Here is a 12,144-nt window from a genome sequence, read left to right as displayed (position 1 = left end):
CGTGCTTGGATTTTGAGAATTTCGTGCTCGGTTTTTTAAGAATTTGTGCTTGGTTTTTTAAGATTTCGTGCTTGGTTTTTTAAGATTTCGTGCATGGTTTTTTAGAATTTTTTATGCTTTTTATTAAAATTTCGTGCTTGGTTTTCTGGAATTTCGTGCTTGGATTTTTAGAATTTCGTGCTCGGTTTTTTAAGAATTTGTGCTTGGTTTTTTAAGATTTCGTGCATGGTTTTTTAGCATTTTTTACTCTTTTTATTAAATCTTCATGCTTGGTTTTCTAGAATTTCGTGCTTGGATTTTTAGAATTTCGTGCTTGTTTTTTTAACATTTCGTGTTTGGTTTTTTAAGATTTCGTGCTTTGTTTTTTAGAATTTTTTACTCTTTTTATTAAAATTTCGTGCTTGGTTTTCTAGAATTTCGTGCTTGGATTTTTAGAATTTCGTGCTTGTATTTCGTAAAGATCCAATCTTCATTCTCGAATCCTTAAGAAAAACCCCCAGGCAATTATGATTAAAGAGTATCTTCTATCGAGAGCGAGGTGAAGAACCGTCGAACTTTTACGCAACCGTTTGACTCATATCTAAAAGCGACGCGGAAAGACGCGACATAATTGCTTTATATCGCGTTTGCATTTTAAATAAGGAAAAACGGGAGATAACATGCCGATGTGCGTTGTACTGAAAAAAAATTTTAAATTACTTGCATAAGTTGTTTATTGAAGCGCAATTAATTCTATGAAGGTATACAATGCGAAACTATACACGTAGTAATTAACGCGACACTTTTGAGTGCAAGGTGATGCACCGTGAAACCTTAATAATGCATTGTGATGTAACGAGAAGCACAATGTGTTACGATAAATTGATACATCTTTGTTAAAATAGATACTTATTTAGTCGAATATGACTGTAGACTTATAGCATGTTAGAAAAAACAGATAGAATCTATAAGCTAATTACGTGGCAGAGCAGAATTCAAAATTTACAAGATTACTTGTGCAGTATTTGAATTTAAAAATATTTTATTGTGTGCATATCTGTTCTTTCTATGAAAGAAAGCATAATAATACTAGTATGCTGCATTTTGGATCGAAAAATAATCAATAGTTTACGAGAAAATTAGTTAATTTTATAAATTGAATGTGTTTTGTATTATGCGTGCATTTTGTGATTCAAATTTGCGCGCGCAGCGGTCGGAGAAGCTGCGCATGCGCCATCTAGCGGCGGGCGGTTGAAACTAATAGTAGAGAGTCGTATGGTAACCTTAGCAGCATCATCTAGCGTGAACTATAGGAACTAATAGTAGAGGGTTTTATGGGTAATTTAGCAGCGCCATCTCTCCGGCGAACAGGGTGAACTACACGGTTTTGAAACAGGGTGTTCGTTAGTTCCGCAAAGTGCCACTAGACGGCGCCACCTGTATCGCCACCTGACTTCCGGTTCAGCTTCCCGCCGGAAAGTGCATTTCCGCGAAAAGGAGTTCTATTCTTTCGTAAAACATGCAACAGACTAATCACGCAAATCAGCGAGAAAAAAGTATTAAAACTTCTATTTATATAAATTAAATAAGTGCGCGACTACATTTTGTATCAATTATTAAACTCGCGTTACAGCAAAGACTTTGTTAATAATAAATTTAAAAATGTGTCCTTTAAAATTGAAGTGCAGAGTAATTAATTTTTACCTTTAAATTCAGAAACAATTTCTATAAAGTGAGTTATATTTGTGAAGCTATTAAATTGATTATAAAATTTTAGATTGAAAATGTTAAGTGCTGCCGTCTAGCGGTGGAAAATCGGAACTAATTAAAGTGCAGTTTCAAAAGTGTGTAGTTCACCCTGTTCGCCGGAGAGATGGCGCTGCTAAGTTTTCCAAAAAATTCGCTTTTATTAGTTCCTACCTTTCACCGCTAGATGGCTAAGCTTTTTGCGGTCCATGTTTTGAATTTTTTAGTATATTGCTTCCAGGCCACTGGAAAGACATTTTTATGACTTAATCATGCTCGTAGAATCATTTGCAATTATTAAGGAATCATAAAAGTGCATTATTTTATTTAAAACTGCAAATTTTTGTTTCGTCAATTCTAAGGGTGATCGCTATAGAACTCGTGGCTATTTTTGGCGCGAAAGTATAAATTTTAAGATACATGTCAATGCTCCGCTTTTCAAAATGCTTTCACCACTTCGAATTACTCTATAATAAACTATAATCTTTTATATCTTTTTTACATAGTAAACTATCTCAGTACTTTCGTTATGAATATAAATTTCAATGCAAATTATACTATGAGGATCATTAAATTTCGTACTGATACAGTTCTTGTAATTATCTTTCTGAAACGTAAAATGCGAAATGAAACTTGCCTTTAAAAGTAACCACTTGCAAACATTTTATTATTTATCGATTATCATAATTTCTGTTGTAAATTAGGCATAATGAGTACCAATATATAAAACATAGTTGCAAGTGGTAGAAATCTAATTCCCTTAGCTGTATTTCCCCCAGAGAAGATTTGCACTTGAGTATACATCTAAACTCTAAGAAAAAGGAGATACTTTTGCCGATATATTTTTAACCGGCATCGAAATAACTTACCTTGTCGTCGTATAAATTGATTGTTATACGATCTTTTGCTATATAGAGTTAGTAAGTTTTATACGATAATAGTTTATAACAAAATACAAACGAAGTTCCGAATAATCGAGATGTTGGAAGAAGTTGTGAACAGCTGGGCAATCTTGCATTCAGTTTTTGATGTTTCACATTTTAAACCGATGGTTCCAAATTTATGGGACAAGGAAACGTTTAATATACGACACATGAACGAGATAAAAGTAAAAAAGTCTGATGTACTTCTTGGATACTTAATTCTCTTGTGGGTTATTTTATATTTCATGTATGAGAAGTGCCTTAATGTAAGTTTTAAACATTTATTTCATACTTACGTGCTGTTTTTCACCGTGTTAATTAATGAGTTTGTCAATCTTTTTTTTTTCTTGGGGTTACTTGCAAAGAATGCGGATAAAGGATAACAAAGCCTATTGACAATACATTTGATACTTTTCATTTATTAACACAGTCGTTACTTCGACGTATGCGCATTCCATTGATGCAGAGAAGTAGAATAATCGAGGCTGTGTGGAATTGTGGATTTTGCTTTGGCAGCATTTGTTATTTGAAGTCATCCACTATTAAGACGATAAACTTTTTCTCTGACGAACGAACAGTAACACACGAAGAGCTAGGCGTTATTCTACATAAAAGCTTTTACATTCATCGAGCAGGAGTAGAGATTTTCTGTCATGGAGCTTGGATAAAAGGCTGGGCCAACTTGTTGTTCGCATCTTTTATCATGAACCCTTATCAGGAAAAGTAAAGCAACTTTCATTCTAACATAGTTTGCAGAGTTGAAGAATTGTACTTGATATTTAAATAGCTTTGAAATGATTTGATATAATACTTTAATTTTTGCAAGCATATCTATCTTTATTCCATATCACTTGTTAAATATTATATAAAATTTAATCCTTTTTACAGATGGTGTACAGTAGTAAGCACTTTTATGTTTTACAAAGCATTTGACACTATAATAGTAAATGTCTGTCGTATTTTATTATGTATTTCACACTTTACTGGAAGAAAATTACCCAAGTTGTTCTTCTACCTTCATTGTCTCAGCTGGTTAGTAAATAAAAACTTCATATAATGTTGACAAAAATGTTTTATTGTTATTCTTTTTAGGATATATTTGTATACATTATTTGTTCCAAAATTAATGTTATGGACAGAAAGTGTTAATCAAACAGGAGCAAGGCTTGGTTTATGGCTATGGTTTGTTACAGAGTGCATAGATTCGGTAATGTTGAATAATTTGTGTCCTCATTATTCAGCTCTCAAAAATGAGTTTCATTTATTGTAGAATTTTATTTCCAGGTGTGGTTCAGACTACTGGGATGTGCAAAAGCAACCCACTGGCTAGAAATTTGTCTATTTCCACCTCCAACTCAAGAAGCAATTGAACTAGCAGGAATACAAAAACGACACAGAGACTCCTTAAAGAAGTTAGTCAATAGAACTTCAAAAAGAACTGAACTATGGCAAACATTATTCTGTAAGTATGTGCAAGTATAAACTTTGTATTTTGACTCTATTAAAAATTTTCAAATTAAAACCAGGTGCAGTGGCAATTAAGAAAAAGATTAAAAGAATTCGGCAAGCAAAACAAAATGAGAGTGCGTCGTTAACTGATTATACAAAAACATTATCTGAAACAAATGGTATAGAGGCACCAGAAAAAGGCGAGAAAGAACAGTGATTACAATAAGCAATATGATCAGTATTCGAAGATTGCATAAAATAATATATATACTATGCTTACACACTGCATAGCGACGTTTATTTCATAAAAGACATGCACATATTTGCATAAACAATATCTCCGTTTTTATAAACATTACGTATTCATTAACTTATATATTTACAAGAAACTGAACTGTGATTTTCTTAAAGCAGCTTGTAAGAACAATGTTAATAGCTTACGCAATTGTTTTTATAATGTTTAGTGCTAAGCTACGAAGAGCTCATTAATATAAGGGAAAATTATTCAAATAACACACTGTTCCTAGATATATAAAGTTTTATTTTCGATCATTTTGGATTGTGTCAATAAAATATAGTACATGTATTTAGGCTGAATTGTTCCACAATGTTATACAGTTTAATGAAAAATATTATAAATCAATGTTGTTTGAATAAAATTGTATTCAATATTCTGGCAGCGTGTACGCCTCGATAATATCATATTTCTAAAAATTGTTAAAACATTCGATTTCAGAAACTTATTACATAAAACACTGTATCATACAAATGCACAACACATTTCTCGATTCGACAATAATTAATGGTAAAATTATTCAAGCGATCTTAGTTTTATATCAATGTCTAAATGTAGGGAGATCTTATGTTCTTATCTTCTTATAAACTGTAGGTACATATTTCCTTGCTTAATTAAAGAGTTATGTACCATTATTTTTCTTTGCAAACGAATACTGTATAAGGCGTTTTAAAATAGGTGTTAAATGCAATACAATTTCGTCTGTCATGTTTTATTTGAAACCTGATACTAATAAAGAAAATGACAAGTGTTATCGGAGAGTGACATTTTTATAATAATATTCAATTATAACAAATTATTTCATTAACGTAACAATTTCCAAGCAATTTAAAGTCATTCATTCAATTTTTACATCTTAAATTTTTAAATACAGTTTGGAAATTATTGCTTTTGGACACATATACATGATTCAGGGATTTTTTTACAGCGTTAACACATACAAATAGGACCTCATTACAAAAAGCTGCAAAGCAACTTAGAAACATCACTGAAGAGAAAAAGTTTCCTTCTATTAATATAAGATTTGATATAAAAAATGACAAAGATTCACATGCATCCTGAACCGTAAACCTTTTTGGCAATTATTACATTTCACACCTACTTCGAAGTATGTTATATAAAATCAATGAGTTATCGCAGTACATCAGACATAAATCCTAATAGAATCAAGTATTTAAACAATATATGTATAGTTGTTGATGTCTGAAACATATGGTTATCGTAGTTGTACAAAATTTCTTTAAAAAAACGAGTTCCATGTAAAATGAAACTAGAGAATCAAAATGAATGACAAAACATTCTTCAATGAGACAGCTCGATCGATTGTGCGCTACGGAATTCGGTTACTCTCTGTGATGAGTAAAACTACATTTTTAATTAATATAGCAACATTTCTCTCCCTGAATGCGTTGTGAAATCCGAGTGCTGAATAAGGCCTTTTCACGTGTATGACGACCGTTCAAAGTTTTCAACACACCATTTATAAAATCTCTGCCTCTTTTCTAAATGGGAACAATTATCCTCGATCCTTGAATGGAGATTAAACTGTCTGTTTATTACAGTAAATTCTTTTATAATCGAGTTTTATAGACACACTCACAAAATATCTTGCCATATTATTTTTATCGTGTGTGTAGTGGTTATTTATAATATTTATATATGTATATCGTTAAGTTGTTTTGTAACTTACGTTGAGTATCTATCACTGCGCTTACTTCCTCGTAATAACGTGTAATTAATTTCTCTTCATTGTCTTTTCCTTTCTTCTGTTTCTTTTTTTAACCCTCTTGCTACAATTATACAAATTTCATAAAATTCTTCTTCTTTTCTGAGTCGATACTTTGCATTCTGTATTATACTGTCTGTGTATCATTTGTAAGTATTTTGGTTTTTTTAAATCAATGTAGTTTGGAGGATGTAGCAAAAGGGTTAATATTGTTCATTCATGCTCTTTGAAACAACAAAAATAGAAAAGATGCGAAGAAACGCAAATACACATATAAAATCCATATTAGTACAATCATGCCAACGATAAGCCAATTCTTGTCTCTTTTATTTTTAAGGCTTTTAACACCCTCATTTCATAATTGGTTGAGATTAGGTGTTAAATGCTGAAACATAAATATTCTTATTATTTTTAAGCACTGACTGTTGTCTCTGATAGTTGGAAATAATTTAAATCATCTGCACCTGTATTGTACATTTTAAAATTGTGGAAGTCTGAGTTTTAACGCTGAGACTTTGGTAGTTTGAATTTTGAAACCTTGCGGTACAGAGACTTATGATGTTATTAGTATTGAATACAATATGATGTTATTACTTATAATAATTGTAGAGTTAGCTACAATAAGAATATTTATGTTACAATACAATACACCTGGAAATTTCAACCAATTATTTCTTTGAAGTTTAGCATATTTACATAAGCCTCAGGAGGACACGTATCGTTCAGTAATTTATTGACTAACTTTGCCCGGAATAGCGCGTACAAAATTGTTAAAATGCTGTTCCTTATCGATGCGTTGCATTCGTGGTGGATCGAGGTTTTCTTTGAGTTAAAATAGTCGAGGTTGGATCAGCGACGAAAAAGAGAATATCGTTGAAGAAATTCGTTAACTCTCTGTGATGACAATGTTAAAAGTAACTGAATGTTGATAGTCATCCAAAAACATTTTTTTACAGTCTGCGTTCTAAGCAATAAAAAGTTTAACAATCATTTATATAAGGAGTGATGGGAAGAACGCAGAATTGTAAGAGAACTTGCCTTTGGATTACTATCAATATTTACCTAATTTTAACATTGCTGTTGTATTCGCAATAAATTACTATTTGTCAGAAATAAGGGCTTATTTACATTTGTAACTATGTGCACCTTTGTTGAATATTTTCAAATTTGTCAATCTACAATTTCTTAAATTTCCAAGTCTTAAATTGTTTATATAGAATAAAATTCCTAAATTGTTATTCTTATTTTTGTGTGCTAAACAAAAGACCAATCTATTAATTTTTGTCTTGAACTTTATTAACCTTAATTTTTATTAGAACAATTATTTCTTCAGCGTCCATTGTAATCCTTGAGAAGCTTTACTGCACATATTAGCCACAAATAAAAATAACCCTAAATCGTGAAATTTTGTAGCACAGGAAGACGATAAATTATTGAAACGCGATCGTACGATGAACAAACTATACGATCTTTCTCTTCCTTCGCACTTCGCTTGCTGTTCTTCAGTACCCGTCATTTTGTTAACGTTCAACGAACGTTCACGGTTCGCTGGTCATGTTGGAACGCAATTATTACGAAAGTTAATCTTATTACAAACACAGTACATATTATGAGCAATAAAAGTTGAGTCGGTGAAACTTTCTTAGGCCCAACATATTTTTCTTTCTCTCTCTCTCTTTCATTTCTCTTGTAAAACATTTAGAATTTACAGTTTCAACGTGAGAACCTTTCGTTCTTCTTCCTCCCGGTTTTACTTTTTTTTTCTTAAATATTTTTGTGAAAATATGGCCCCATTGTTACAGGCTCGATGTAAATTTCGGAAATCATTCAATATTTTGTTTCATTCTTCCTGAGTCTGCAACAGGCTTCGTCGAATTCCATGCCATCCGCATTTACGCTGCTGTGATCCTCCTTCTTTCGTTATGATCGACGTTCTTCGTTTAAAACCACGAGATTAACGAGTGTAAAATATAACTTCGGTCCCATTTATGTTGCGATTTCTTTTGTCTTCTGTTTTGTACACTGGTGAACATTATAGACCTTAGCATTGACAAAAAATGACAAAATGAAAGAAAACTTTTTATTCTTCATATGAAGAGTGACTTGACTATTTGTCACAATTCAGAAGTAATTATTTTTAGATCATTTGCTGTCTTTGTATGTAACATTGCATGTTAAAAGCATAAAGCATATACAAAACATTTGGACAATAAAACTATTTGAATATAAGAAACATGAGTGAAAAGTTGAATCTATTTAAAGGTTTCTATTACTACATACTTTTAACATTGCATGTAAAAAGCATAAAGCATGTACAAACATTTGAACAATAAAATTATTTGAAAATAAAAAACATGACTGAAAAGTTGAATCCATTTAAAGGTTTCTATCACTACACACTTGAATGTATCTTTTTACACACCGCCATTTTGTCAAAGAGAACCTACAGTGCCAACCAGTGTACAAAACGCTTGAACACGATAAACCCTCTCGGTGAACGAAGACCACAGAAGAATCACAATTGCAACGTGAATGAAACTGTCACGAAATTGAACCCTTTTAGATCTTTCCGTAATTAATACTACATCGTGTACACGTTTCGACAACCTGTTCTTCTTATTACTTTTAATATCTTGTTTCTACAGTTTACGTGTTTCGTTCGCGATATTAACAATAAAACAACGAGCTGGAATACGATTCCTTTCAATAATTATTTGCAGGAACACATTTCTTGTTCTTCGGGGTTATCATTGAAAAGTACATAAGCGAAGATAACGTAATGAAACATTTTTAAAAAGTTACGATGTCGATCGTTGTCCGTAGATCAAGAAATGTGTTCGCAGTTTTCATTCACCTAGGAATGCCATTGTTTATTACTTCCAATTTTTATCCATGCGTATCATAAGGACTAACAATAAATTCTCTGAGCGTCATCAAAGGGTTAGTACAAAATATCCGTCGGTATACGACAGATTAGTTGAACGTAAAACGTCGTTAAAGAAACATCGAAAAAAGAAGTGTACCGTTTTGTTAAAGCTCAGAGAGTCGAAATTCTTCATCTCCTTTATCATTTTATCTCTACGTTCTGGCCGCTCGTGTGCGTATGCTTTTTGAGAACCCTCGTCTTGAGCAGGCAAAACTGCAATTTAATTGGCCGTTAATCGTTTTTAATTTATGCAAAAAAGTCGAAGACTCGCCGAGGCTTCAGTCTTTCAGTCGTTAACACCAGGGATGAGAAACCTCTATTTTCCTCGTGTTCACTAAAATACAAAAGAATCATTGCATTTAAATTGCACCGTTTCGTCAACGAACTTAAATATCTGTTGCAATTAAAACGTCCAAACAATCTCGTATTAAAATATCGATGAACTTCAACGAGGAGGATAACTGCGTTTACGCGTAACTCTTTCATCCAATTTTCTGGATTTTTTCTGTCTTGGACAGTATCGTCGTTAGCGTCGGGTAAAAGGTTTACCCTGACCACGCTTAGGAACTTTTGCAATCAGTGAAAATAAAGTAAAGCTCGGTTTACAAAAACAAAATGCAAAGCTGTAGCAAACATAGGGATTTTTTTAGACAATCATAGGAGATTCTCAGAGGAATACATTTTCTGCAGAATTATTTTAGGACATTCTTTGGTATATCCTAGGGAAATTGTAGCTGAAGTCTAAGGACTTGAAATATCTAATGTCCAAATTTATAAAGTGTTGGATATAATCACCGTTGCTATGCAACATGATTGTCATTTTGACATAAAGTTAGGTACAAAAAGGGACGACAATTATATATAAAAAGGACATTCCATGACCTTGAAACACATAGTCAGGAACATTCTAAATGTCTCTGAATATCTCTGAAATTAAAGCCAGCGGCATTTTCTATATGCATAGAGAAAAATTCAGAATGACATCCTTGACAATATACTTCAAGGTCACCGAGGTCAATGTCCTTTTCTATACTAATTACCAAAAGAGACATGTACGTTAAAACTGAACTCGTGAACACATTGATAGATCTAGCATGAAAAGGGACGATACGCCACACGTAAATTCGTTATCCTTCTCGTTCAGATCACTTATGAGAGTATTTGATCATTAATGAAACTTCCTCGTTCGATAAGAGCATTACAACGAAAATTGTAACTCGAACCAGATGAATGAGTCGATAACGTAAGTAGGTAAAAGCGATAGAAACGCAAGTATTGGGTACTTTCAAGAATCTAGGTGTAAACGAAAACGTTAGAAGCATCGTACGTTCAAATACACCGAAGTTCTTGAGAATACACGGTTCTTGTAAAAGTCCCTGGTCAACACGAACGTATAATGTATCTTCCTCGCGTTGTTGCGTACATTGTATACGTGTTTGTGTGTGGGTGTATGTACGTGAGCATGCGTTGTACGTGAGGATAACGAAATTGAACAATTGTCTCTCAGAGGCTCGTGACGATGTGTGGCTTGGCAGTGGTAGAGGCGATCTCGGACAGTCGCACGTCGATGGGGATGCGATCGTCGTACAACGTCGGGGCCTGGAGGATGATTCCCGCTGTGCCGACGACCACGGCTAAAAAAAAAATCCACAGGAATAGCCTGTCGAGCACCATCGCGACGTACTTCCAATCTTCTTTCACCTGAAATGGTTTTAACAATTTATTAGTACTAATAATTTATATTTCACTTATATAAGTTTTGACAGAGAGTTAGGTACTTATATAAGTTTTGACATGAAGTTAGGTATTTATACAGGTACTTATACTTACATAAGTTTTGACACATGTTAGGTACTTATATAGGTACTTCACTTATACTTATATAAGTCTTGGCATACAGTAAGGTACTTGTATAGGTACTTCACTTATATTTATATAAGTCTTGGCATAAAGTTAGGTACTTGTATAGGTACTTCACTAATAGTTATATAAGTTTTGACATAAAGTTAAGTACTTATATAGGTACTTCACTTCTACTCATATAAGTTTTGACATAAAGTTAAGTACTTACATAGGTACTTCACTTGTACTCATATAAGTTTTGACATAAAGTTAAGTACTTACATAGGTACTTCACTTGTACTCATATAAGTTTTGACATAAAGTTAAGTACTTACATAGGTACTTCACTTGTACTCACATAAGTTTTGACATGAAGTTAGGTACTTACATAGGTACTTCACTTGTACTCATATAAGTTTTGACATAAGGTTAAGTACTTATATAGGTACTTCACTTGTACTCATATAAGTTTTGACATAAAGTTAAGTACTTACATAGGTACTTCACCTGTACTCATATAAGTTTTGACATAAAGTTAAGTACTTACATAGGTACTTCACTTGTACTCACATAAGTTTTGACATAAAGTTAGGTACTTATATAGGTACTTCACTTGTACTCACATAAGTTTTGATATAAAGTTAAGTACTTATATAGGTACTTCACTTGTACTCATATAAGTTTTGACATAAAGTTAAGTACTTATATAGGTACTTCACTTATACTCATAAACTGAGATTAATTTTTGTAACCTACGCTGTGACTGTGTGAAAGTATACATATATGCTTTAACAAATACATGTTCGTTTCATGATAGACTTAAATCTAAGGCCTTCGGTCTTGGAATATTAAACTGACACGAGAATATTAAACTATGATGAGAATATTAAATTCCTTCTTTGGGATATCTTCTAGTTTCTAGGAGTTGCTTGGAAGTAAGATAATGAGGCATACTCTAGTAGAGTCCTCTTCTCTTTTCGTATGGTCGGCAATGAAACGGATGCCTTCGATGGCCTTGTACAGTTCTGGGCAGTGATGCCAATGATGAAGCGTGTTACAGAGAGCGTCCACGCTCTCCTCGGTAGGGAGTTGAGGCGGAGGAGCAGCTGTGGCCGCTGGTGAGCCATGAATACGACACGCACTTCCCAAGTTTACCGCTTCTAATTCCCTGAAAAACAAATTTTACTGTTAGTTCCAAATTTGCCAACTTCAATATTCTTGCATTTTCTAATTGCTAAATTTCCTTATCACTATAAAT

At 32.9% G+C, this 12,144-nt stretch overlaps 2 protein-coding genes across 11 annotated transcripts in view; one reads left to right on the top strand and one right to left on the bottom strand.

Annotated features, from left to right (window-relative positions):
- Positions 1-2,328: 2,328 nt before the first annotated feature.
- LOC100877105 (uncharacterized) lies at positions 2,329-5,146 on the top strand. The gene is made up of 6 exons (XM_003705347.3): positions 2,329-2,914; positions 3,079-3,371; positions 3,537-3,680; positions 3,741-3,855; positions 3,933-4,110; positions 4,175-5,146. Exons 1-6 carry the CDS (start codon positions 2,705-2,707, stop codon positions 4,312-4,314), a joined length of 1,080 nt encoding a protein of 359 aa, XP_003705395.1. The 5' UTR covers positions 2,329-2,704; the 3' UTR covers positions 4,315-5,146.
- nAChRa3 (nicotinic acetylcholine receptor alpha3 subunit) overlaps positions 4,618-12,144 on the bottom strand; it is a 135,788-nt gene continuing 128,261 nt past the window's right edge. For 5 of the 10 annotated variants that reach the window (XM_012290153.2, XM_076531999.1, XM_076532009.1 and 2 more), the window contains 2 exons: positions 11,841-12,054; positions 4,618-10,745 (listed from right to left, as the gene is read on the bottom strand). In XM_012290153.2, coding sequence (XP_012145543.1) covers positions 10,548-10,745; positions 11,841-12,054 — 412 coding nt within the window. In that variant the 3' untranslated portion in view covers positions 4,618-10,547. The remainder of the gene's footprint in view (positions 10,746-11,840; positions 12,055-12,144) is intronic. The other 5 variants (XR_013038259.1, XR_013038253.1, XR_013038251.1 and 2 more) reach the window with 5 other exon arrangements.

Source organism: Megachile rotundata, chromosome 1 (genome assembly GCF_050947335.1).
Source record: "Megachile rotundata isolate GNS110a chromosome 1, iyMegRotu1, whole genome shotgun sequence".
NCBI classification, from domain to species: Eukaryota; Metazoa; Arthropoda; class Insecta; order Hymenoptera; family Megachilidae; genus Megachile; species Megachile rotundata.
Note: the sequence above shows the minus strand (reverse complement) of the source record. Positions and strands in the feature narration are given on the sequence as shown.

Excerpts from the sequence above, each read along its gene's own strand:
- LOC100877105 (XM_003705347.3), top strand. The coding sequence starts at position 2,705 with ATGTTGGAAGAAGTTGTGAACAGCTGGGCAATCTTGCATTCAGTTTTT. Across the intron at positions 2,915-3,078 it reads TGTATGAGAAGTGCCTTAAT|TCGTTACTTCGACGTATGCG; the intron begins GTAAGTTTTAAA and ends TTATTAACACAG. Across the intron at positions 3,856-3,932 it reads TTACAGAGTGCATAGATTCG|GTGTGGTTCAGACTACTGGG; the intron begins GTAATGTTGAAT and ends TTTTATTTCCAG.